The sequence below is a fragment of the Lissotriton helveticus genome, chromosome 2_1 (genome assembly GCF_964261635.1).
Source record: "Lissotriton helveticus chromosome 2_1, aLisHel1.1, whole genome shotgun sequence".
Lineage (NCBI taxonomy): Eukaryota > Metazoa > Chordata > Amphibia > Caudata > Salamandridae > Lissotriton > Lissotriton helveticus.
The window spans coordinates 560,635,976-560,662,067 of NC_136059.1; the positions used below are offsets into that span (position 1 = coordinate 560,635,976).

Below are 26,092 nucleotides of genomic sequence, written 5' to 3' on the forward strand. Positions count from 1 at the left end.
ATTAGTAAAACATTTTCTGAGAAAGTATTTTAATACCTTCTAAATTAAAAATATATAAAATTAAAAACAATTTTAATAATATAAATTAATTCTACACAAGTACTTTTTCAGATATTTAATTGATTGATTGATAGCTTTATTTCGATATGCATATATCATAAAAGCAGTACAAAAGATAAAAACAGCATGTCGAAAAAAAAAGTAAGACTGTGCATTCGATAAGAGAATAAAACACATTAGGTCAATATAAATTAATTAAAAAGAGGATTAAATTGATATGGACAGTCTTCTATATCTAATCAACCAAGCCCATTTTAAAAACTTAGCCACAGCACAAACAATGGGAGGGGCTGTGTTGGTTAAAAGAATCCGGAGGGCAACAGAATACTGACGGGTACCCAGTTCTCTGCAGATAGGACCAAGCCAACGTGATCTGGGGCGACCATAGTCCGGGCATTCGAAAAGAAAGTGTGGCACCGTCTCTGGTTTATCGGGGCAAAGAGCACAAAAGCGTGATGAGGGCTGGGTTTTATTCCACCCGGAGCAGAAGTCGGCCAAGGGTAGGGTTCCTAGCCGAAATTTGATGTACAGGGACCGATCCATGGCAATTGTTATTATGTCCATGTACGGCTCGTAGGTGGCGACATCTTTTAACAACAAAAAAGCTGCGGTGGTTTTGCAGTGCTGCTGGCTACTGATACACTTCTCACGAACCCACTCCCAAAAAAGTTTTTTTAAGATCTCCTTCGGGGGAGCGGAGTGGCTATGCCAGCAGGAATCCAGGCCTAAGTCCCCTAAAAGATGTTTAATGTCCTTCAGCCATTTGATGCTATGCCAACCGTCGGAGCGCATCACCTCAGCTAGACCGTTGGCATAAGATTTTAGCTCCGGAACCCTCCACAGACGAGCCCAGAGCAAAAGGGGTCGAAGACGGGCCTGATCCCTTATAGCTTTGCAGCCAGTGTCCATGAGCACTGGGATGGTCGGGCTACTCGATGGAATAGCAAGGAGATCTTTAATGAATTTGTTTTCGGCCTTGCTCAATAAATCCACTTTGCCCAGGCCCCACAGCTCGGCTCCATAGAGTGACGCAGGAACCGCACGTGCTTTGTATATGTCTAGTAGAGGGGCAACACAGTGTTTTGTTGAATTGTTGAACTCCTTAAGGAGGGCCCCCCCCACCCTTTTGTGGGCCATTGTCATTTTATTGATGTGGGCAGTCCAGCTCATCGCATCGTTAAGTCGAATTCCCAGGTAGTCAAATTCTGCCACTCTTTCAAGGGGTATGGAGTTCAGAATGGGAGGGCGGCCAAGTTTGCGTGGTGGGTGCATAACTAGGTACTTGGTTTTTTCCACGTTGATGACAAGACCCTTGGTGGTGCAAAAGTCCTGAAAGCGGTTCAGAAGTGTCTGAAGACCTTGGGGGGTTTTAGAGATGAGGAGGGTGTCATCGGCGAACAGCAGGGTTGGAATTTTTACGCCTCCCAGAGTGGGAGCGTCTGCTGGTTCGCCGAGTAGATGATCTACCACTCCGTTAATGTAGAGGGAGAATAGGGTGGGGGCCAGTACACAACCCTGCCTAACTCCCCTCTCGACCCTGATCTTATCGGTTTTTTCCCCGTTCAACCCCCATCTGACCTGGGCATAGGTGTTGGTGTGCAGTTTAATGAGGAGGTTTAATATATACAGGGGCATCCCTAGACCATGAAGCGCCCTCCAGAGTTCCTCCCTAGGGACCAGGTCAAAGGCAGTCTTTAGGTCAATAAAGGCCAAATAGAGACTGCCTTTGCCCAGTTCCACCACCTTCCAATATATTAACAGGAGCCTAAAGACCTGTTCGATAGTTCCTGTACCTGAACGGAACCCAGCTTGCATATCGGACAGGATGTGGTTGTCGTCCACCCATTGAGAAATCCTACCCAAAATGGCTTTCCCCGCCAATTTCTGGCTCGAGTCTATTAGGCTTATGGGCCTATAATTCTCAGGTAGGTCCCGGCTGCCCTTTTTGTAAATGGGGACCACCTCCGCGCCTCTCCAGGAATCTGGCACGGCGCCTCCCACAACGATTGCGTTGAGGAGTGCAGAGATTAGTGCCCCCCATTCTTCCGGATAAGCTCGGAGGATATCGCCTGGTAGGCCATCCGGACCGGCTGCTTTTAATGGTACCAAGGTTTTAATCTGCTTTGTAACATCCAAAACAGAAAAAAAATCCAGGTCTTGGACTACGGAGAAGGGCGGGAGGTTAAAGGGGTCATTTAATGGACCTTCAGCGGCAGAATACAGTTTTTGGAAATGGGAGAACCATGTCTTGGCATTAATGGTACAGGTCCTCAGGGTGTCATCGGGACGGTTCCTATTGCCCACCAAGTTCCAAAAACCTTTGGCGTCTTTCCCACGACTGGCAGCCAGGAGGTCCTGCCAGAAATTATCCTCCCACTCTATCCTAGCGTTTTTTTGGCAGAGTGCATAGTATCTCCTGGCCTCCCTGGTCCTGGACGGTAGTTTGGACTTGACTGCTTCAATGAGAAGTGACTTAGCCTCCCTGCACTTCTGATTGTACCAGCCCTGTCCAGCTCGTGAGCTTGGGTTCCTTCTATTCGTATTAGCTGGAACTACAAAGAGGTCACTAATAGCCTGGGTTATAGTACAAAACCTTGGGGCCACCTCCCTCGACCCATCCTCTTGGGAGTCAAAATTGACTAGGGCTGAGGCAAGAAGCTGCCTAATGGCAGAAGTTTTCTCCTCTGACAGTGCCAACTTCGCCCACTTTAGTCGCCGTCCACAGTTGGCGACTACTGACTGCTCCGGGGCGGGGTTACGAGAAATTCGACTCGCAGTGCTAGTTAGCCACCTGTGGGACAAGGTGAGAGAGAGGAGATTGTGATCACTCTCAACAGATGGTATAATCACCATATCCTCCACTGTGCTCCACAGGTGTATGTCGAGGAGAAAGTAATCAATCCGTGACGTATGCCCTGGCCTATTGTAGGTATGGGCCCCTACTCTGTCGGACCTAATCCTGCCATTGGCAGCCCTCAGACCAAACTCCATAGCTAATGAGTTGATCTGGAGGGCCACTTCTGTCCATTTTTTGATGGGACTGAGTTCAAGGAGCGGGATCCCCCACCTACTGTCGTGTTCCTCTTGGTCAGTTAGGATTTCAAGGTCCAGGGGCTCAAAGGTACAATTGAAATCGCCCGCCAACAAGGTACAAGACCTATAAGGAGACAAGCGAAGCTGGGCTTCTAGACAGGCTATTACTGAGGATTCTCTACCCCCCTTTGTGCCTCGGGCGTAAATGTTAAAGATGTTTAGAATGACTCGGCCCTGGGAGTTTCTCAACAGTATGTTGAGGAGATCCGGGCATTTGGTATCCCGCTCCACCACCCTACAGTTGAGTTCTGAAGCCACCCAAATTAGTAGGCCACCCGAAGGGCGGCCCCTACCAGTTGCACTATGAACTGCCGGCAAAAAGTGGGTGGAATATCCTGCCTTGTGCAGGGGCACCCCACTCCAGGTTTCCTGGAACAGGCATATGGAGTATTGTTCCACTAGCGCGTTCCAGTCCGGCAGCGCTAGCTTCCTCTCGAGACCCGCCACATTCCAGCTGAAGACCCTAATCGAGGGGTCCGTCACAGCCGTAATGCTACGGACCTCGACAGTGTCGGGCATGACCACAACTCCCACACCAGGGAGGCTAACCAGAGGGTCAGAAGGTGCCCCAGTCTCCCCTTGCTCTTGTGCTAGCTCAACAGCAGCCTGGCTTTGTGGTGTAGTCGAGGGGCTACGAATTTTAAGGGGGGTTGTAGGCTCGGCAGCAGGACCAAGAACCACAAGAGCCCCTCCGGGAGCGTCACAGAGTCAGCAACCCCAGGGACCCCAATTCTGTGTCACTGGAGCTGGGTATAACTGCTGTGAGGAGACTCCCGGGGAAGGGTAACCGTGGACGATGTTTTCTACGAGAAATTGGCCCCCAAAATTACTGTTGTGGGGGGGTTGTCCAAGGTGGCTGGTAGGAGTGGACGTGAAAGTCCGTGGGTAGAAGAATGTTAGGTCGACTGTATCGACACCCGTTCCAGTCGTGGATTGCCCTTGGGAACATATCAAATGGGCGACTCTTGCGTCTTGGAAATTAACCACCACACAATCCCCTTCAAAAGGTTTTTTCCCGTGTCCAATCCATCCCACCCTACGTACGCCAAGAATTATGCCATCCACACCCGGAGGGAGGGGCCTGTTGATTTTCAGCCAATGGATGACCTTATTCTTAAGCGCCTGATGGTTTTCCTGCTGGGTACTCCTAATAGGGGGGACTTTGGTAAGAACGACAACAAACGGGTGGCACTCAGGGGGGAGGTTAACTGGGGGACACTTACGTGTGGGTTTCTGCGTAAAAGCCACTAGAGAAGGGTTTTTGGGCGGAATGGCGATGGGTATAGCCTTCAGGGTTGACGCTGTGCCGCCAGTATTGGCGTGTAAAGCGGCCCCCGGTTGTGAAGTTGGACCCGTCCCTCCCTTCTGGTGTTTCCTTTGGCCTAAATTGGGCACAGGGGTTGTTACAACTGAGGGAGGGATAGCATGCACTTGGGCAGCATGAGTGGAGACATTTGACCTTGTCTTCCTCGGGCCGTCATGGGAGACAACCGGGGAAGCGTTCCCAGAGGCTGGTCGCTTGGGTGGCTGTGTCAACTGTTCTCCTGAAGGATGACTCACTGAGACCTCTTTCACAGTGTTCCTGTCTGTCCTATCCTCGCTGGGCTTTGGCTGTAGTTTGAACAGGGTTTTCAGGGAAAAGAAATTGTCCCTGGTAACCTGTTCAAAGCGATCAAGCCTATCCCCCAAACTTTTAACTTGGTCGGTAAGTGGTACCAAAAGAGACCTGACCAGTTTCTCGATCGACTCCAGAAAGAGACCCTCATTGGCTTGGTCAGGAACTGATGGGACCAGCAAGGGGGGTAGCACTGTGTCAGCTACGATTGGAGAAGCGATAGAGTTCCCAGGTGGAACAGGTCCTCCAGCACCTGGGAGTATGGGGCCCCTCTGGGGCTGATATCTAGCGTGCTTAATTAGCGCGGACTGACAGCCCTTTCGAATGGTGGTCGCCCTTTTCCCCTTCCTTTTCATAGGCCCCTGGATAGATCGAGTCTTGGGCGGAAGTTGAGGATCGGATGTGGAAACGTCAAAGCAGTATTGGGACTGAATGCCGGAAGGACCGGCTGTGGGAGGGTCGGGGCGGGACTCTACAACCACAGTACAAGGGCTTACGAGGTGAGGATCAATCAGCAAACTTTCTACCCCGTCTGTTCCATCCTCTAGTGGTGCAATGTGAGAAACCCCAGGTAAAGCCCCAAGCAAGGGTGCAGGGGAAATGGAGATTGATGAGGGCATCACTAATGACGGAGATGGACTTTTGGAAGGGGGAAAGTCAAGAGAAAGGCGCCGTTCCGATATGGCGAGCTCATTGTCAATAACAGCCGCCACCCTGGTGAGGAATTTGTCCATTGAGCCGAACATGGCGGCCCCTGGGGCACTTTCACTGCCACCCCTCAAGGCCTTACCGGAACGGGTTGACATGCTGAGTTCCGGACCCACAGTGTAGCACCACAAACTAGGACCTGTTGCAGTAGATGTAAGAGGGGTGGCCCAGCCCTGCCTCCTCCTGCCCCGGACGGCCACAGACGGCCCGCCCTTTGCTCGGGCTTCGCTCGGCGTCCCGCTCGCGTCCCGCTGAGCGTCAGGCTGTTTGCTAAGTAGTGGGCGTTGCAGGCGAGGGCGTGTCTGAAGGTGGGCGCGTCCGCTCACAGGCCTGGGGAAGCAGGGACTCCTGGTCTTCTGAGTCCCTGCTTAGCGCCGGCGAGTTTGTCCTTCCTGGCGCCTCCCAGACACAGCGCGCAGCCTTCACCACTCCTTTAGGCAAGCCGCGAAGCGGCACCCGCGGAGCGGGTGCGGCGAGGAGCAGCGGCAAGGAGCACAACCCAGCAGCAGGTCAGTATGGAGAACGCGGGTCCAGCAACCACCCTCAACAGCTTACAGGTGGGTCCCAACAAGTAGAGCACACACACGCCTTTTACTTCTGGTCAGGCGGGGCGTGTCTGAAGGTGGGCGCGTCCGCTCACAGGCCTGGGGAAGCAGGGACTCCTGGTCTTCTGAGTCCCTGCTTAGCGCCGGCGAGTTTGTCCTTCCTGGCGCCTCCCAGACACAGCGCGCAGCCTTCACCACTCCTTTAGGCAAGCCGCGAAGCGGCACCCGCGGAGCGGGTGCGGCGAGGAGCAGCGGCAAGGAGCACAACCCAGCAGCAGGTCAGTATGGAGAACGCGGGTCCAGCAACCACCCTCAACAGCTTACAGGTGGGTCCCAACAAGTAGAGCACACACACGCCTTTTACTCCTGGTCAGGCGGGGCGTGTCTGAAGGTGGGCGCGTCCGCTCACAGGCCTGGGGAAGCAGGGACTCCTGGTCTTCTGAGTCCCTGCTTAGCGCCGGCGAGTTTGTCCTTCCTGGCGCCTCCCAGACACAGCGCGCAGCCTTCACCACTCCTTTAGGCAAGCCGCGAAGCGGCACCCGCGGAGCGGGTGCGGCGAGGAGCAGCGGCAAGGAGCACAACCCAGCAGCAGGTCAGTATGGAGAACGCGGGTCCAGCAACCACCCTCAACAGCTTACAGGTGGGTCCCCAAGATATTTAATACTAAATATGTAAATACAAACATTTTACGATCAGAAGAATTTTTAAAAACAATTGTTAATGTAATCTTATATATTTAAATTAATTAAATGCTTAATTCAAATCTAAGCTAACATGTAAATATACTACTACCAACTTTTCACATGTAAGCAGAGTTCTCTGCCACAGGGGCAGAGATTGCCGAACAATAAAAAATGGGGAAATTGTAAAAAAAATTAGCAAACTTTCAAAAATTTTGGATACGTTTTTAATGTTAATTGTTAATAAAAATGTATTTTTTTTTTTACATATTTAGTATTAAGTAAATAAACTTTGAAAAATAGTACGATTATTTTTATGTCAAATATTAATGGAATTCATTTGATATGTTTATTTTTACATATTTTGTAATAAGTGAATATAAATATAACACATTACCTGATAATCTATTTTAATAACTTCTAAATTTAAAAATACATATTACGAATTAAAAAATAATTCTATTAATTTAAATCCAATCTACACATTACTTTTTCTCAAATTTGTCATACTAAATATGTAAATACAAACAATTTACTTTCAGAAGACTTTTGACAAAATAAAACTTTAAAAGTAATTTTAATGCAATTTAATATATTTAAATTAATTAAATGCTTAATTCAAATTTAGGTTACTATGTAAAGTTACTTCTACTAACCATTTACATGTAAACCATTAATATAACTGGGGTGACCCAGAAGAAGTCAAAGGACCTGGGTACCAAACATTTACACGTAGGCAGAGTTCTCTGCTACAGAGGAAGAGATTGTCCAATGATAAACAATGGGAACATTTAAAACAACTTAATAAACTTTGAAAAATAGTAAAAATATTTTTACGTTAAATACTACTGAAAATGTATTTAATATATTAATTAATTATTTTTAAGGTAGAACAAAATAAAAACAAGCTGCAACACTATTACCTGAATTTTGAATTTAATATTTAGTTAATTGAAATTCAGAGTTCCATACAGGGCCGGCAGCCCCACGGCAGTGGCATGCTTTGGCTGAGGATTACAGCCAGTAGTCATGCTGCCGCTGTGGGACCGCTAGCATGTCGCGTGCACTGTGTGGCATACACCATGGTGTGCATGCCACACAGAGGATGCAGGAGCATGGACTTGTAGGGGGCGCATCATGTGCCCCCTGCATCCACCCCATGGGCAGATTTGCCCAGGAGCCTTGTTTGAGGTCCCTTTTCCTACCTTTCCACCAAGCATTTCATTGAGGGCTCACCACCATGAAATGCTTGGAGGAAAGGCAGGTCGTAATTCGTATGGTGGGTTCGGCATCGGTCGCGCCGCAAATTTAGCCTTCAATCCGCACCGTTGTGGGTTCCTGGATCTTGCAGGTGGTTCTGTGGCAGTTGTACCTCCATACTCAAATAAAGCGGGTGGTCCCACAGGGGTGGCGGTGGTCAGATTGCTACCAGGAGTACAGAGGTCCCAGGACTGCCGTGCTCATAATATGCCTCTTTGTGGTGAGTGGCATAGAGTAGTATGGCGTACAGCAGAGTGGTGATTAGTAGAGTGGAGCGGCATAGAGTGAAGTGGAGTGGCATAGAGTAGGGTGGTATAGCATACAGTGACAGCTTAGTACAGTTGTGGGTTTAAGTAACCTAAACAAGGAACCAAACCTAAATTCAACACAAAGGTATGAAGTTTAACCCCTTCGTCGCGGGGCAAATTCCGCTGCGTGCGAGGGGGGGCAGGGTTGGGCGTGGCGCTTCCATACTCATGACGGCTCCCGGCCATCATAAATCACGGTGGGCGTGTGCTCAGGACGGCTGGGAGCCATCCGAAATCCGCCCACTGATTAATTCTCCCACACAGGCAGGGAATTAACCGCACGTGGGCGGAGAGGCAACGTTCGGAAGGTTCCCGGCCGTCATGAGCACACCCCTACCGTGACTCATGACGGCCGGGAGCCGTCATGAGCACAGAAGGAGCTAAAGGGAATGAATGGATGAGAGGCAGTGAAAATAGGCATGTGGCGGCAAGTTTCATCAAAATAAAAATATGTTTTTACTTTGGCATTTATACATTCGAACGGCTTAATCAAACCAACAAAAAAAGTCCTTTTATTTTAGTTGTACGAAGAAGCCAAAAGATCCAGGCATAGATAAAGAATGTCCACAAATAGGTTTGAAAATATTCCCTTGAGGGCTAAGTATCACCATTGTTCTCCTGAGTAATGAAATAAGTGCGTTTTTGGTATTTTGTTGGAAGGTATGTTTCAGCAGCCGAGAGGTTGAATTAATTCCTCATGCAGCCTTGAAAAAGGTCATCGTTTGGCTTATTGTAGGTGTGAATCACACATTCGCTGTGTATTTTCCAACTAACTGAAAGGCACAAACGTGTCTGAACATGGAGTGAGAGGAGCTGCATTAGCATTCTTTCAATTTTACTCATCAAAATGGGCACCCCATGTGATTCTGTAATCAGCAGTGAAACCTTTAATCACCTGGTTGAACTCTCTGCTCCCACCTTAAGGAAATATTAACATGAAATACACAACAAGGATGGATCAGCTAAGTATGGGAGTCCAGAAGCAGTGTCAGAAATGAAAGCAGGCAACATTGTTTCACACTTGACAAAAATTTGCATAGATTGCTTCGTTTATCAACTTCTACTGAGGGTAAAAGTTTTGGTATAAAGTTTTTGCAGAAAATACTTTCTTCAAAACTGTTGTGACGAAAGAACTAAAACTGAATTTTTATGGTGACTATTTCCGCTAAACAAAATTACGTTTTTTCTATCTTGCAAAACATTTTTTTTAAACCACTAAGTTTGCTGACCGTAATCTCCAAACCTTCGCACACCCATCTTCAGCACATCAGTTTACAGATACCAGAGCCCACATCTCAACCTGACACATTGGAGACTTACCTGCTGTCGGTGCACTAATACACATTTTAAGGTGAAAAACGGTAAAACATTAAAGCAACAAAACAAGGAGATTCTCTAACCGACAGCGGAACTTAGTAAAGGAGTGGTTAGACGCACAAATTCGTAGGTATAATCAACATACTCAACAGCCACACACGAGAAATAGTTTGGTAGTCTGTAGCAGGGTACTTCATTTAGGAGGTAAAGGGAAAGGCAAAGTAATGCTTGCCCAATATTAGAATTTTCCAACTATAATACCATTTACGATTGAGAAAATAGTGGAGTGGTATTTTATTTTAAATACCACTGTTTTACCTTTGAATTTTCACACCACCAAAGCACGCACACCATACTTAATGTTTGCTTGGTGAGCAATTACTTAATATAGCCTTAGAGCCACCATAGCGGGTGCTTCGTGTCCAGTGCTGAAGGTGAGGGCCTTTAACAAGGGAACAGGCCATTAACGGCCGCTAGAGCCAGCTATGGAGGGCTCTAAGGATATTTGAACATTCTAGAGGGCAGAATGTTCTTTTTTGTAAAACAAGGGCCTCACGGAGCCAGATGGGTCTGAAATCCCCTCGGGCTCCATGAGGCCTTTTGCTCACAGCAACAGCTGTGAGTAAACATTGGAATGTTGGGGCTCCGGGCTTCTATCAGACATTAGAAGACCGGGGCACTCCATTGTTTTCAATGGACCTCCCAACATTCCAATGATCTAATTCGCCAAAAAATCAGACACATGTAGTTTCTATACCATACACTGTTACTGTGCGCTCGAAAATGGAGGGTCACTCAGAACATAGTAAAAGAAGTGAAGTAAATTTAACATTAATGATAACTTTAAAGATGTTACACTTCTTTTTGATATTTTGACTGTCATTACCTTATTAAATTTACTTAAATAAAAGATAATTTTTAGTTACAATCATTAATTTTTCATACATACATTTTTCATAACTATACTTTTTATTTCTAACATGACAGTTCATTTCTAATATTATAGAAATATAGTCCACCGTAGTGGGCTATACTGGTAATTAAAGCCAGCTTGATCATTTTAGACAATAGCTAGAGGTGAGGGCCTATAACAAGGGAGCGGGCCATTAATGGTCGTATAGTACACAACAGTATAAAGCTATTCGAACATTCCGTCCCAGGAAGGCGGAATTTCCTAATTGAAAAAGCACCCTCCTGGGAGACGCAGGAGGTCTGTGACCTCTCGCACCTTTGAAGCTTGAGTTCCTTTCACAGCTCTTGTGTGTTTGCACTCAACAGCTGCTAGAGCGCGCACATGACAGGAGCTGTAACAGAAGCAAGCAGTCAACCTCTGATTCTCCAGGGGCTCTGCCAAAGTGTTTTCTTCATTTGGCAAAGTCGGGGGAGACAGGCACTGACAAGAATTCCCTCTCCCTCATGCTGGCTCCAGTGACACTGAGGGCGACAGTTCGCTGTGTATGCTTGTCCACAGCGTCTGCCTATGTCACTTCCCTGTGCAATCCACACAGACTGTGGGGAGGCAGGGGAGAGGGAGTCTTAGTGTATGTGTTAGGACCTGGAAGGTTGACAGCAGTGGGCTTATATCAGTGTCTATAGCTTGCTGCTGCTCTGTTGTCCTCAATGGATTCATTTTAAAGTTATGTTTCCTACAGTCAATGATATACAGCCCTACACATTTTATGTGCAGAAGAAACAGGAAATTCCTGTTCCGCCTTTGCAGAAAGTGACCGGAACATTACAACACATGCATACCTCAAGTTATGGCTAAACAAGTTCCTACCTGTAGTTTGATAGCAGAGGGCTCCTGCTTTTGGAGGTATGCCTTCCTTTCGTTGTAGGCTTTTCGGATGAGGTAACCCCGAATGCGGGCTTGCAACATTACAATAAGGTTTTCGTTGGCAAACCATAGCTGTTCACGGTCGTGACTGGCTGTAGCCTGACCAACAATAGTCTGGTGAAAAGGAAACAATATTCAGTTTATAGAGAGAGTGACAAATCATACACTGAAAGAGCTGAGTGATGCAGACTACATGAACATAATTGGAGAATATATGATCGAATACTGCATCAGTTATTTTTACATTTTGAGCGACACTGTTCACCTACAAAAGTATATCTATCACATTAAGAGTACAAAATCTCCTAGGAACTACTGAAACACTCGCCGCTGACATCTGCTTTGGATCTGCAGGGTTAGAGATGTATAATAACACCTGCTACTTACAGCACAGAAACGCTGATGAAGCACTATTTTAAACAACAAGCCTTTATTATTTTGAGCAAACCACCTGTAAAGAACTGTAGTATTAGCCTATGGGCCATGGATGCAGCAATCTTGATGTGGGCTTTGAGGGAGCTCACATATGATCTAAAACAGCCGTTCTTAACCTTTTGCCTTCTGTGTACCACCATGAACCAGTTAGTTAAAGACAGAACCCCCACCAAAACAACATCTTCCATTTTGATCTCAAAACAATACACAAATACAGAAACAAGTCTACATGAACAAATATATTAATTATTAAATACTGTATTAAACGTAGGTTTATTTAAAAAATAAGAAGCGATGTGGGGGATCTAACATTTTTTTTTCTTTTTTGCTCTATATGTATGCTTTCTTTCTTTCACATCCTTCTAGTGAAGGCTTTTAAAAAACTGCATGCAATGGCGCTTTAACCCCTTCGCTGCTAGGTCTGAGCTAAGCCTTTTTTTGGCTATTTGTGGCAGTTTGTGCTTAGGCCCCTGTAACATTTTGACCACATTAGGTATCCATGCCAAATTTGAATCCTTCTCTTCAAACATCATGGGAATTTTAAAGGTACCCGGGGTTTGTTGATTCCTCTGGAGGGGACCCAGAAATTAGACAAAATACAGCTACATTTTGTTTTTTGGGGGAAAATGGGAAAAAAGGGCTGCAGATGAAAGTGTGTGTTTTTTCCCTGCAAATGGTATCAACAAAGGGTTTGTGGTGCTGAAATCACCATCTTCCCAGCTTTCAGGGACTGACAGACTTTTGTCAGAAAACCAACATTTTTTACATAGTTTTGGTATTTTACTGGGACATAGTCTATTTTAGGCTATTTTTTGTACTTTCAACCTCCTTCCAGTTAAAGGTAAAAATGGGTATGAAAGCAATGATGGATCCTGGAAAGCTATACATTTCTGAAAAGTAGACAATTATGAATTCAGCTAGGGGTCATTTGTGTCGATCCTGTAAGGTTTTCTTATGAAAACTAACAGATGAAAATACGAAAAATTGAAAATGAGTTGAGAAAAACTGCCATTTGTGCCAACGGGTTCATCTATAACTTCTTCTAAATTTGACAGATTTTTTAAAGCAATATACCGTTTACATCTGCTGGACCCTTCTGGTTGTGGGGATATATAGGGCTTTTAGGTTCACCAAGAATCAGAGGAACCCAGAACCAATAACTGAGCAGCATCTTGCAATGGTTTTTTATTTATTGCGTACCGCGTACATAGCAATTCATTTGGGAAGATATAAATAGTGAAAAATCGGTATGAAAGACACCTATGTATTTCTGAAATGGGAACAAAATATAAAGTTTAGAAACAGTAGATATTTGCACATCTACGCAATTGTGGGTACCCATGCTAGCAATGTGAATTATAGGACATTGTTCAAAGTGACTTCTTTTTTTCACATTGTCTTACATTTGAAAGGCAGAAAAGCATCGAAGGTCAATAGGTAATAACAGTTGCTCTACAATTCTGTGTTCCCCTAAGTCTCCCGATACAAATGGTGCCTCAGTTGTGTGGGTAGGTGTAGTGCCCGCGATAGTAAATGGCCCAAAACGCAACATGGACACACCGCATTTTTACTTTGAAAAGTGCCCCTTTTCTTGCAAAGTGCCTAGCAGTAGATTTTGAACCCTAGCTTTGCCGGCATCTATGGGTAACCTAGCAAACCTATACATTTTTGAAAACTAGACACCCAGTGGATTCCAGGATGGGGTGACTTGTCTGCCTCTCACCAGGTTCTGTTACCCAGAATCCCTTGCAAACCTCAAACTTTGTCCAAAAAACACATTTTCCTCACATTTCTGTGGTGGAAAGTTCTGGAATCTGTCTGGAACCACAAAATTCCACCCACCCTGCATTCCCCAAAGTTTTCCGATAAAAATGGTACCTCACTTGTGTGGGTAGGCCTAGTGCCCGCAACAGGAAACAGCCCAAAACGCAATGTGGACACACCACATTTTTACAGTGAAAACTGACCCTTTTTTTGCATAGTGCCTAGCTTTAGATTTTGAACCCTAGATCTACCAGCACAGAGGGAAACCTAGCAAACCTATACATTTTTTAAAACTAGACACCAGGGGAATCCAGGATTGGGTGACTTGTCAGGCTCTCACCAGGTTATGTTACCCAGAATCCCTTGCAAACCTCAAACGTAGTAAAAAATAACATTTTCCTCACAGTTCTGTGGTGAAAAGTTCTGGAATCTGCAGGGATGCACACAATTCCACCCACCCCGCATTCCCCAAAGTATTCAGAGATAAATGTGTGGGTAGGCCCAGTGCCCGACACAGCTCAAAACGCAACGTGGACAAACCACACTTTTACAGTGAAAACAGCCTTTTTTTGCAAAGTGCTTAGCTGTAGATTTAGAACTCTAGCTCTGCCGGCACCTAGGGAAACCTAGCAAACCTATATTTTTTTTTAAACTAGACACCCAGGGGAATCTAGGATGGGGTGACTTGTCTGGCTCTCACCAGGGTCTGTTACCCAGAATCGCCTGCAACCCTCAAATTTAGCTGGAAAAAAAATCACATTTTCCTCAATTTCCTGTGTGGGAATGTTGTGGGATCACTGGGCTGACACAAATTTCCTACCACCTAGCATTCCCCCAGGTCTCCCAATAAAAATGGTACCTCACTTTTGTGGGTAGGCATAGTGGCTGCAACAGGAAATGGCCTAAATCGTACTGTGGAGACTTCAAAATTCCTTATCATAAAACTACCTGGATTTGCAAGGGGGCACCTGGTTTTTCGGCACTGAGCTCACGGCCATCTAGGAAAACCTACCAAACCCACACATTGCTGAAAACTAGACACCCTGTGGAGTCCAGTGAGGGATGGCTTGCATGGATCCCCTAATGTTTTCTTACCCAGAATCCCCTGCAAACTTCAAATTTAGCTATACAAATCACTTTCTCCACACATTTTTGTGTGGGAATAATGTACCGGCACATATGTCCTACCACCTAGCGTTCCACTTCAACTCCCGATTTAAATAATACCTCACTTGTGTGGCTGTCCAATGCAGAATCTGCTAAAAACGTATTTGTAAAAAAAAATGTAGTGCTTAGAATTCGCAGTGCTATACTTTTAATCTGTAAGTTGTTGGCTCTTCCCAGTCACAGGCCTTAGGCCCACCAACACAAGTGAGATATCATTTTACTCAGGAGAACAAGGGGAACATTGGGTTGTAGAACATTTGTGCCGGCACAGTGATCCCACTCAAAAATGTATGGAAAAAGTGATCTTTTCAGCTAAATTTGAGGTTTGCAGGGAACTCTGGGTAGGGAAATGTTGGAGGATCCACGCAAGCTATACCTCACTGGACTCCCCAGGGTCTCTAGTTTTCATAAATGTTGGTACCATTCGGTAGGTTTCTGGCCACCAAGCCCGGGACCAAAAACTCATGTGACCCCCCCCTTGCAAAAGCAGATCGTTTTGTGATAGGAAATTTTGATGTCTCCACAAAACGTTTTGGGCCCTTGCCTGTCACTGGTACTTGACCCACTCTCAAGAGTGAGGTACCATTTTCATCAAGAGACCTGGGGAAACACTAGGTGGTAGGAAACTTGTGTCAGCCCGGTGATCCTACAACTTTTCCACAGAGAAATGTGAGGAAAAAGTTGATTTTTCTCAGCAACATTTAAGGTTTGCATGTGATTCTGGGTAGGGAAACGATGGGGGATCCACGCAAGGCATACGGCCTTGGACTCCCCCAGGTCTCTAGTTTTTATAAATGTTTGGATATGGTAGGTTTCCCTAGTTGGCTGCCGGCCCAGGGACCACAAACGCAGTTGGCCCCTATGTATCCAAAAATTACCTGGTTTTGCAAGGGCGGTCACATGGATCCCCCAACGTTTCCCTACCCAGAATCTGCTGCAAACTCAAATTTTGCTGAAAAAATAAATTTTTTCTCAAATTTCTGTGTGGAGAAGTTGTGGGATCACCGGGCTGACACAAATTTCCTACCACCCAGCGTTCCCCCAGGTCTCCCGATAAAAATGGCACCTCACTCGTGTAGGTGGGTCAAGTACCCATGACAGGCAAGGGGCCAAAACCTAGTGTGGAGACTTGAAAATTACTTATAATAAAACTATCTGGTTTTGCGGGGGGCACCTGAGTTTTTGGCCCCTGGCGCGCGGCCATCTACTGAAACCTACTAAACCCACACATTTCTGAAAACTAGACACCATCAGGAGTCCAGTGAGGTATGGCTTGCATGGACCTCCAACATTTCCTTACCCAGAATCCCCTGCAAACCTCAAATTTAGCTAAAAGTAATCACTTTTTCCATAAATTTTTGCGTGGGATCACCTTCCCGGCACAAATGTCCTACCACCCAGCATTCCCCTCGCTCTCCTGAATAAAATGCTACCTCTCTTGTGTGGGTGGGCCAAATGCCTGTGACTGGGAAGAGCCAAAATCATAGGTATTAGAGGTATAGCACCGCGAATTCTAAGCACTACATTTAAAAAAAAAGTACGTTTTTAGCAGACTCATTGGACAGCCACACAAGTGAGGTCTGATTTTACTAGGTAGAGACTAGGTAAAGTCCCCTTTCCAATGATTCCTCTCCTGACTTTCTACATGCTCTGGGGGCTGAGATAGCCCCCTGAGTACGAATAAAGTGAAACTGAGATGAGCCTATTGGCTAATTTTAGTTATGGTTCCTGTGCAATGAGGTCAGCGCAAAGTGTGCGCTGATCTTCATTGCACCTAAACAACAGAGACAGCCTTGGGAGATGGGGAAGCTGTTCCCCGTCTCCCGAGGCTGTCGGGGGAGGGCGGGAAGGCACAGAGGGATTTCCAATTGTCATGTACGAGGACAGCCGGGAGCCATCCTGCGCACACGAGCACTGTGGCGCAGGATGGCTCCCGGCCGTCCTGCACAGGGAAGGGGTAAAGGAGAGAAAACAGAGGAACAACAATAAATATACAGAAAATGATAGGCTAGTATAGAATTCTACAATTAGCACATCAGGATCTTTCTTCGAAGCAAAATGCAAAGTATGGAGCCATGGATAAAAAAAGACAAACAAAATGTATGGTCTCGGTTTTCTGTACTGCTTACTTATCCTGTGGCATACAGTTGAGGTGACTACAGTCTTGGGCATGGAGGGGACTGTTCAAGTTAGCAAGCATATTCCCAAGGGTGTAGCTTCGTGGTGGGGGGTGATGATGTCAGTCAGATTTCACCAGGAATGTTTACATTCACCCATACAAAAACGCATACACACTGTTTGGAAGTTCCTCAAAATATTGGTTATTTCACAAAATGTTTTCTCTCTTAGTACGCATTTCAATCCGGATTTCTCTTCCTTTCATTGCCCCTTAGGTCCCGCTCATGCACCCTGCTTGTCGTATAATGTATTGAAACATTATATGCAAGTCTGATTGCTGGAAGGTCTGAGGCTCACCTCCTCCCGCCCCCAATCTTCCTGACCATGCTACGCTCCTGTATAGGTGTGGCGCCGCGGCCAGGGCGACTGACGCTGGAATCTGGGGATCAGGGTTCGATCCCCGGCTCCAGCGGCAGGTTAGCCCAGCACCATGTGACTCTGGGCAATAGCTTGCTTAATCTTCCCGACGGCCCCCAGCGCCTAGAGACCCTTACGGGTGATTGTGCGCTTTACAAATGTGGATTATTATTATTATAACTCCCCTATTACACGACCTCTCCATGTGCAAGAGCATTCTTTACCTACACGTTGCCTTTGCAGTACCAAACTTGGAAAGCCCCCTTGTAAGGGGGCGATGCAAAACAGACCACATACAACACGGGGGAGAAACCAATGAGCTTCCACTTAGGGGCGGCTGATGAGAACAACGCTTGGCAAAACGCCCTGCGTGAGCCAGATGTGGGAGAGCGCCTCTGCAGGCGGTGTTCCTTCAAGCGTGGCACACACGTCTGCAATGAAACATCGATACATAATTGTTTCAATGGAAAAACCGAGTAATGACTAGAACAATCAAAAAGGCAGGGTTGCAGAAAGCATATCGTGTCCATCAGCAAAAGGAAAGAACTCTGAGACAGAGGTAAGCATGTATTAGGGCCGCAGGGGCCACACTCAGAACTAACTACTTTTCTGAGTAAGTGCTTTTGAAAAGTACACATTGCAGTGAAATGAATCACCCAAGGACAATGGAGATGCTTTGGTAAAATGCAATGCTTGTAAGAAATATTTATTACGAATCTGACTTTACCAATGAATTGAGCTTGTAATACATATTTATAAAAGCCCAAGAATCAACTCTGTAGCTGTGTCCAGAGTGGATATAGCAATATTTAATTTAATATTGCATTCCAATACTTTACTATGGAAAAGACAACCCCTGAAACAGTGAAAATAGCATTTGGGCCTTTTCAAAGTAAGGGCATGTTTAACACTAAACTTCTACATGTTCTACTGGTAAATATGATGCATGCTTCCTAATGGGCAGGAAGGCCTTCTTGGAGTTGGCTTATTAACATTCATAAGGAGGGTTTAGGCCCGTCAAAAGAGTGTACTTTGACTGATTGAGTTTTCAGTTAAAACATGCCCAGGGAAGCTATACATGACACGCCTGCAGCCATGTTTGCATTGGCATTGCAGTAGGGGCCGAATAGGTGCAGCAGCCACTGGTGACATTTAACTTACGGGACCAGGGTACCGTTTGGGTATCATATACTAGGGACTTATAGGTAAGTTAAATATGACAATTTGGTGAATGCCAATTTTATCATGTTGAAAGAGGAAGCACGGGCACTTTATCACTAGTTAGCGTGGGTAAAGTGCACAGGCTTCTACAGCTGACAAAAACAGAGAAGGCAGAAAACTGGGAGTACACCACACAAAAGATGGTCATTTCCAACAGATGCCATTTTGTCACAGGTGACACCTACATGCAACAATTTAAAACAAGTCTACCAGAGCAAGTATTACAACAGGGGTGGGCGTCAGTAATCAGTGCACAGAATATGGCAAGAACTCTCATATTTTGTTAGAGCCTGCAATATACCATGAGTTGTCACAATGAAGCCCAACATGCACGTAATTTGACAAGAAGTTCCACCATTTTCTACAAAAATAGTGATATGCCTACTGGGCAAAATAGTTGTGCCATGGATGCCCAAAATATGGCAAGAATTACAACAAGTATGCCTCCTCCGGCATCACAGTAGGGATGGGCATTATCAAGACATGTATGAAGAAAACATGCAAAAATTACCACCATCTGGTCAGGGGCCATCATTACACAAGGGGTGGGTATCACCGAATGCTCTGGATGCCCACAAAATACTGGGAATTACCACCATTCTGCCATGGGCAACTTTTATCAGCTGTGGGCACAGTACAATATCATATATACACTCTCGTACACAGGCATGGACACCTGCACTCCTCACACAACCTTAGACAGAGAAATTCACACCCACACAATACTTTTTAACTTATATTTAACATGCTCCAATGCATACCACTCGTTACATCTTTTCACAATACACCTGGATTGTGCTGCTCTATTCACCTCCCAGTACCACATCACTTCCATTCATGCTGCATTTATGTTACCACCCGCGTCACCCCTGGTGGGATCGACAGCCCAAGGCCTGTAACTCAGCTGGCAGAACTGATACTGTCAATCACACTAAGTTTGACATGAAGATTTTCTTTGTAATATACACCGCACCTCCGGAATGCTATGGCCATGATTTCAAGTGCCATTCCTCTAGCAGAGAACTAGCCCATCAGCACTTTAAATAGCACAAACTATGCATGTCTGGTAGGCAGAACATAAACATTTGTTCTCCAGACATTCTCCGTTTTTTGACCCCAGAACTTTCCACAGAGTATCTGGAGCGGTGCAGCTCTGCCACTACGAGTCGGCGGCTGCACAACTTCAGGCCCTCGGAGCAAAACGGAAAAAAAGTTGTGGGCTGACAGTTCAACACCTACTAGGGTGAATCACAGCTAGCCAGTGAGTGGAAGAAAACAAAACAGCAAGGGATAAAATGGCTGCTACATTACAAGAGCACCGAGAGGCATTTTTATCACATAGGACATTTTATCTTGGAAGTGTGTAGAGCACGCAGGAGAAAAATAATTCAGGACACGTGAGGAAGGAGCATTACTTTTTTTAGGATTATATACAGGCTGTCCATTGAAACAGTGGCCTGATGACAATTACAAGTAAATCAGGAAACCAGTGTTGGAAGCTTCCATTCAGATATTAAGAATCATTTTCACCCTACACCACACATCCAGTAAGGTGTCTGGAACTATAGTGAGCAGCACACGAATGTGCCAGGACTAGTGACCTGCTCATTACCCACACAAAATCAATAACAAAAGAAAAACAGTCTTCGACAGTGTGTAAAATGTCTCAACAAAGCACGTGGACAAAGTTAAACCTTCACATGCTATACTCCCAGTTCGTGTGTTGCAGTGTATAGCTTTATAAAGAGCCGCTGACCCTCAATATTCATGCTTGATATATATTCAAGGACATGGTATGGTATTAATATTATAAAGGTTTACAATGTAAGGATTTGCTTCCTGTACTTTTTTGTTTTGTTGTTGTTTCATACTGCTTCTGACCCTTTGTGCTGGCTCTTCTTGGCACTCTGTAGAAGGGAGTCTCTTTCCCTGTATTGTTTCCAGCAGTGATGACTGCCTTCCAAGGCTCAGTCTGCGTCACCAGCCTGTCCCGGCGGGTGAGACACTAACTGGGTCAATGTGTGACCGCCTGGGAACCGGAATGAATAAAGCATCGAAGACATGCCATGAACCATGCCACAAATGCAGATCTGAGAGTCGCCTGGAGCTCCCTGCGTGTCACACTGGGACTATGTATTTAATTTGAGTTTATAAAGTGCAAACAACGCCCCAAGGGCATCAGAGCTCTTTACTTAAGGACCTTTACAACACATAAGCACTTTATTTTCACTACATTAGTAAAATGCTGAGAATATCTTACAGGCAACAAGGTGGAGGATCTACACCTACTTCAAGCAGCTTTGCCCCGGGGCACTTTGGTATTACCAAGGGGCGCAGAGGCTCTTTCTGTAATACAGATAGCGCTGGCACACATATAGCACCAACACATTCACTAGAGGGCGTTCCCTCATTTACATGGGGGTGTGGCCCCATGGAAATGAGGAAATCCATTTGTTTCTGTGCCCAGCGTATTAGCCACGAGTGCAGAGGCAAAGAAGCAGTCAGGAGGTGCATTGACAGTGCGCCACTTAAAAGGTGGTGCACTGTAAGTGCGCCTCGAGTTGGGAGCCCTTTGGAGGGGGTGAAGGGGGTTCTATGGACCATCCAGACATCCCCTTGCAGGCAGGTGCAGTCACTCACTGCACCCGCCTGCAAGGGGATCTTTCTCCCCTCTTAAAAGTGCAGGGGGATTGCCGCATGCACAGTGAAACATGGAGCAGCTGCTTCTAAGTCGCTCCGTTTTTCACTTGAATGCGCAGCCCCCTGGGCAGCACGACTTCGTAGCTGCCCTTGGGTCAGCGCATTCAATGTAATAGGGCACACTTTCCTTGTTTGTGTGTGACGCACCTGTTTTAAGGTGCGCCGTGGCGCAAACAGGTACAATCGTGCCCAATGTATAATAGGGCCCCTGGCAGGATAAAATCTGCCTCCTCTGGATGAATTGCGGCAGGTCATACCTGCAGATATTTAACGGAGAAAAAATTCCTAGGAAGTACCAGTTATGATGGTTTTGGTGCAGAAAGCATCAAAATCCACATGGTAGGTTCAACTTTGGGGGTAAAACTAAGAGAATAATTGCACCAAAAATTTCAAATACAGTGTTGTTAGATTTTATTGGATAAAAATGTCATCAATAAAATCCAAATCTGACAGTGGACCATAATATGTTAAGCTCTTAGACTTCATGTTCTACTAGTTTACTTAGTTGATATGTCAACAAAAAAAGTTGTGAAAGCACTAACAATCTACCCTTTTAATGTAGAGTTTTCAGAACAGAAGTCAGTTTTTCTTTGCAGTTTTATATAGTGTGAACTCGACTTGAAGGTATTGGAGCGCTTTACATTAGCACCTGTTACATTCCGCGAGGTTACACACATTTTTTAGGTGCAGAGAGGTACAGTGATTTCCCCAGAATCTCAGGATTCTGAGCCGACGCAGAGATTCGATCCTGGTACCCCAGTTCCAAAGTCGGCTCTGGCTGTAACACCACATCCTCTCCTCTAAGAGTTTGCTCATTTAGTATCAAAAAGCATCCATCATTAGCAGAAGGAAGCAACACTAAACATTACTTCATAAGAACCCAATTATTAGACCTAGCCCGTTAATGCAAATGAAGGTTACACCAGTTTCACTGACACCTCTAAAGGAAAACCGCTATAATTCTGTCTCTTCTGAGAGGAGAAACATATTCACTAAAGACTTTATGGCAAGTGAATTTTGGCATGACTAGAACAGAATCCTGTTCAATTTTCATTTATCTACTTATTTTTCCTACCTGTATTTCTTCTCTTGTTAGCCATGTATTCTTCAGTAAAATTCCTTCGGGTTCCAGCCAAGTCCCTTCCGTCGTCTCCACATTGTAATAGTAGTCATATTTATCCTTCATCTTAAGTTTGATCCATGGACCTTCATCAATGCCTAAAATTGAAAATAGCGACTTTAGAAATATACATTTTACATTTTGACAGAATGGTATGCTGGTTTCCAGTGTATTTTATTTTTATAACATACAAATTGCCAGCCCCACACTTGTTTTTTAGCTTGAAAATCCAAGCAACAAATCAGTCTTATTGCTGATTTTGTTAGGTACATTTTATTTTTACCCTTTACTTTTATGTTAATTTAGCCTGTCTGTGATTTCATGTATGAGAAAAACACAATAAATATATCACTGTGGGCCAGCAAATGTTTATAGAACATTTGCTGGCCCATATATATTAAACATTTGCTGGCCCATAAGCTATCAGAAAAAGATGTGTAATATGTATTTGTTGTTTTGATATAAATGTATTGTATATTCGTGAAATTTGTTATAAATGTACAGTGTTATATTTGTGTAATTTGTAGTAAATGTACAGTGATATATGTATTGTGTTTTTCTCATACATGAAATCACAAACAGGCTAAATTAACATAAAAGTAAAGGGTAAAAATAAAATATACCTAACAAAATCAGCAATAAGACTGATTTGTTGCTTGGATTTTCAAGCTAAAAAACAAGTGTGGGGCTGGCAATTTGTATGTTATAAAATTATTGTATGGTCCGGCTGACCCAACGTCCCAGGACCTAACTCCCCAGCTCAACAAGGTTTCCAGTGTCAGCATGGAACTTCTGGAGTGTGAGGCTCCTACTGGCTAAAAGGACATAACACTTCATTAATATGCTGGCTACATATACCTGCACCTTACCACCTGTGCCTGAAGCTTACCCAACTCCGGGTGTTCACAGCCTATCTCTAATTGGATGCATAAAAACAGATTTCAGCCTCTGAACCAATGGCAACGTGCAATACTAAACTGAAAATTAGTTGAGCAAGCACCTGTAACACCAATAGGTCTGGAGTTTGTTGCCAGCCTTTTGGCATTGTCAATGCTTGTTTTGTTGTGTTAGGGTTTTTGTAAAACTTTACTGTCAGAGGAGCTGCCAGGCCTTTGCCAATTTGAATGAAGAAATGGCTAAAAGCAAAAATGTGGATACAAAAAAAGCACATTTTGCCATGTTATTCCCTGGCCTTGAAGGGAACCACTTTGCGTCCAGACGTCATTCTTGTAAAAGAAGAATGCTGTCACTCACAGTGAAGTGAGGCCATGGCTGACGTGACTAGTCTACTGCCTATTGCTGTAGTGCAGTGTTTCCAAAACTGCAGGCTAGATCACAGCATGGGGCCCAGCAGACAAAGCTGGACTAGTTCACGGCCCCAGGGACAAACACAGCGGGACCCCCCCCCCAGACCAAGAGGAGGGCCTGCAGGAGCAACAGGGCCCTACAGGTTCCCAGATACTAGCAGCGATTCAGGCATCAATTGTGACTGTGTAACAGGATGTTAAATTGTTGTTGGTGGACCTTCGAAACGTGGCGGAGATGTCACTGGCAAAGAACAAGATGTGACCAATCCTAAGGGGGTGGTCGCTGCCCTACAGGCTGAACTGATGCACCTCTCTGCAAAGATGGCCGCATTGGGGTATAGGGCTGAAGATGCAGAGGGGAGATCCAGGGGATGTAATATCCAGTTTGTCAGCTTCCTGGAGGATGTGGAGGGATGGGCCCCTGAGCTCTTTCTTAAATGCTTGGTTGTGGCGGCGATCCCCTCGGCCAAGCTATCCCCGTTTTTTGAAGTGGAAAGGGCATATCATGCTTTGGCGCCAAGGCCATTGTCGGCTGTGGCCCCCTCACGTACAATGATCGCTCAGAAACTTAATTATAGAAAAAGGGGCGCCATTCTTCGTGCGGTCCGGTAGATAGGGGGCCCCACATTCAAGAACCATGTGGTATGCATTTTCCCAGATTACAGAAAGCAGGTGCAACAGATGCGGCTGACATTTGGGGCCATGAAGCAAAAGCTGAAGGCCATGGGACTGCATTACATGCTTCTCTAACCAACAAAAATCAAAGTCATACATAATGACTGCATACATTTCTTCACCTCATCTGAGGCAGTATGGGATTGGCTGGAGATACTAAGAGATGTTCAGATCCCAGCGCCATCTCTCTGTGGCTCTTGAGATTGAATGCATGATCAGTAGCCGGTGGGGAGAAGGAAGCGGCGGGGTGGTGGAGTTTTCTGACCACCTTCCCGAGTGGTGGTTCGGCAGGATGGCATGCTTGATTTGGAACAACACAGGCCGGAGAGGGAGGAGGTGAGAGCGCTGATGAAAGTAGTACCTACTACCAACTCTGGTGAGCGCACTGGGGATGTGGTGGAGGAAACCCTGGAAATGGGCAGCACCGGACACTCAACTAGATCAGCTGATGGTGGTGCCTATCCCTTTTGATTGGACGCTGAATAGATATCCCTGATTTAGCTGGATCTTGAACTGACTGTACGAGACAAGAGATGAAAGACTGAGAAACCCAAATGTTTCTGCTTGAGCAGTTTGACGATCTAGTCAGCAAGGTCTTTGAGAGATTTGCTGATGTCAACGGTGAAGCGGCATGAGCTGAGAAAACGGGACGGGCCACTTCCCGCAGCAGTAGTTTGATTTAGTTATTGGGTAATTGATATTGATGGTGTGCGCGGGTGGTGATTGTTTGTGGAGGCCCGTGGTGACTGCGTGAAGTGTGTTGGTGGAGTGAGGGTTCGATTGGTGTGAGTGTGGGCATGGGGTTGTGCTGCAACTAAAGACGGCATCTATGGAGCCTGATACTGGGCGCAGCTTTCTCCCAGATCATTATTCAGACTAAGAGTTGGCTACTGCCTGAGGAAATTTGTTGGGCCTCAATTGTTATGGTATAGAGTAAGAATTTCTCATGTTCTGGGTGAGGGGTGGAAGGAACTCCTGACGACCCAGAGAAATGTAGGGGAGACCAGGGATAGATTAGACTGTCTAGTCCGGCAAGACTATTGCCAACTGTTGCACAGGAAGGGGGATAAATGGGGGCACCTCCTAGCGTGGCTCCTTAAGAGGAAACACCAACCCTCTGTGATCCTCTCGCGGAGACGCCAGGATGGTACTGTGGGAGGGAAGCAGGTCAGCATAAACTCCCTCTTTTGGAATCACCTGGCGAACGTTTATATTGAGGTGGAGCATGACCAGCTGGCGGTAACCAGATGTTTCTTAGAGGAGTTGGCATTTCCTCTCCTCACGGAGGAGCACTAGATAGAGCTGGAGGGAGACTTCCAGGTGGAGGAATTGAAGGAAGAAGGAGATGGAACAATGCAGGGCGCCGGGCCCTGATGGGCTCTGGTAGAACATTATCAGACGTTTTCTGAGTTGCTGCTCCTGTCCTTATTGGAGACTCTTCAAGAGTACAGAAGTTGTGGGGTCTTGCCGCAATCAATGCGGAGGTCCAGATTATTATGATTCCCCAAGCCTGCTAGGGATCCCACTGAACCAGGCCCTTGTCCATGTTGGGGGATGACACAGAGTATCTCTGGAGGGTGCTGAGAAGGACGGGATTGGGGCTAGTTTTTCTGTCCTAAGTGTGATTACTATACACTTAGCCGATTACGCATGTTCACACCAGACATAAGGAGTAGGAGTGCCTCCACATTTAGAGGGGCCCGAGGATGCCCCTTGTCATCGCTTCTTTTCGCTATGGCGATGGA

The 26,092-nt window shown here is 45.8% G+C and overlaps 1 protein-coding gene across 2 annotated transcripts in view; it reads right to left on the bottom strand.

Annotated features, from left to right (window-relative positions):
* The window catches only part of IQGAP2 (IQ motif containing GTPase activating protein 2), a 1,127,142-nt gene that overhangs the window by 219,192 nt on the left and 881,858 nt on the right, over nucleotides 1-26,092 (bottom strand). For both annotated transcript variants that reach the window (XM_078675224.1, XM_078675225.1), the window contains 2 exons: nucleotides 22,321-22,463; nucleotides 11,367-11,537 (listed from right to left, as the gene is read on the bottom strand). In XM_078675224.1, the coding sequence (XP_078531350.1) occupies nucleotides 11,367-11,537; nucleotides 22,321-22,463 (314 nt within the window). The remainder of the gene's footprint in view (nucleotides 1-11,366; nucleotides 11,538-22,320; nucleotides 22,464-26,092) is intronic.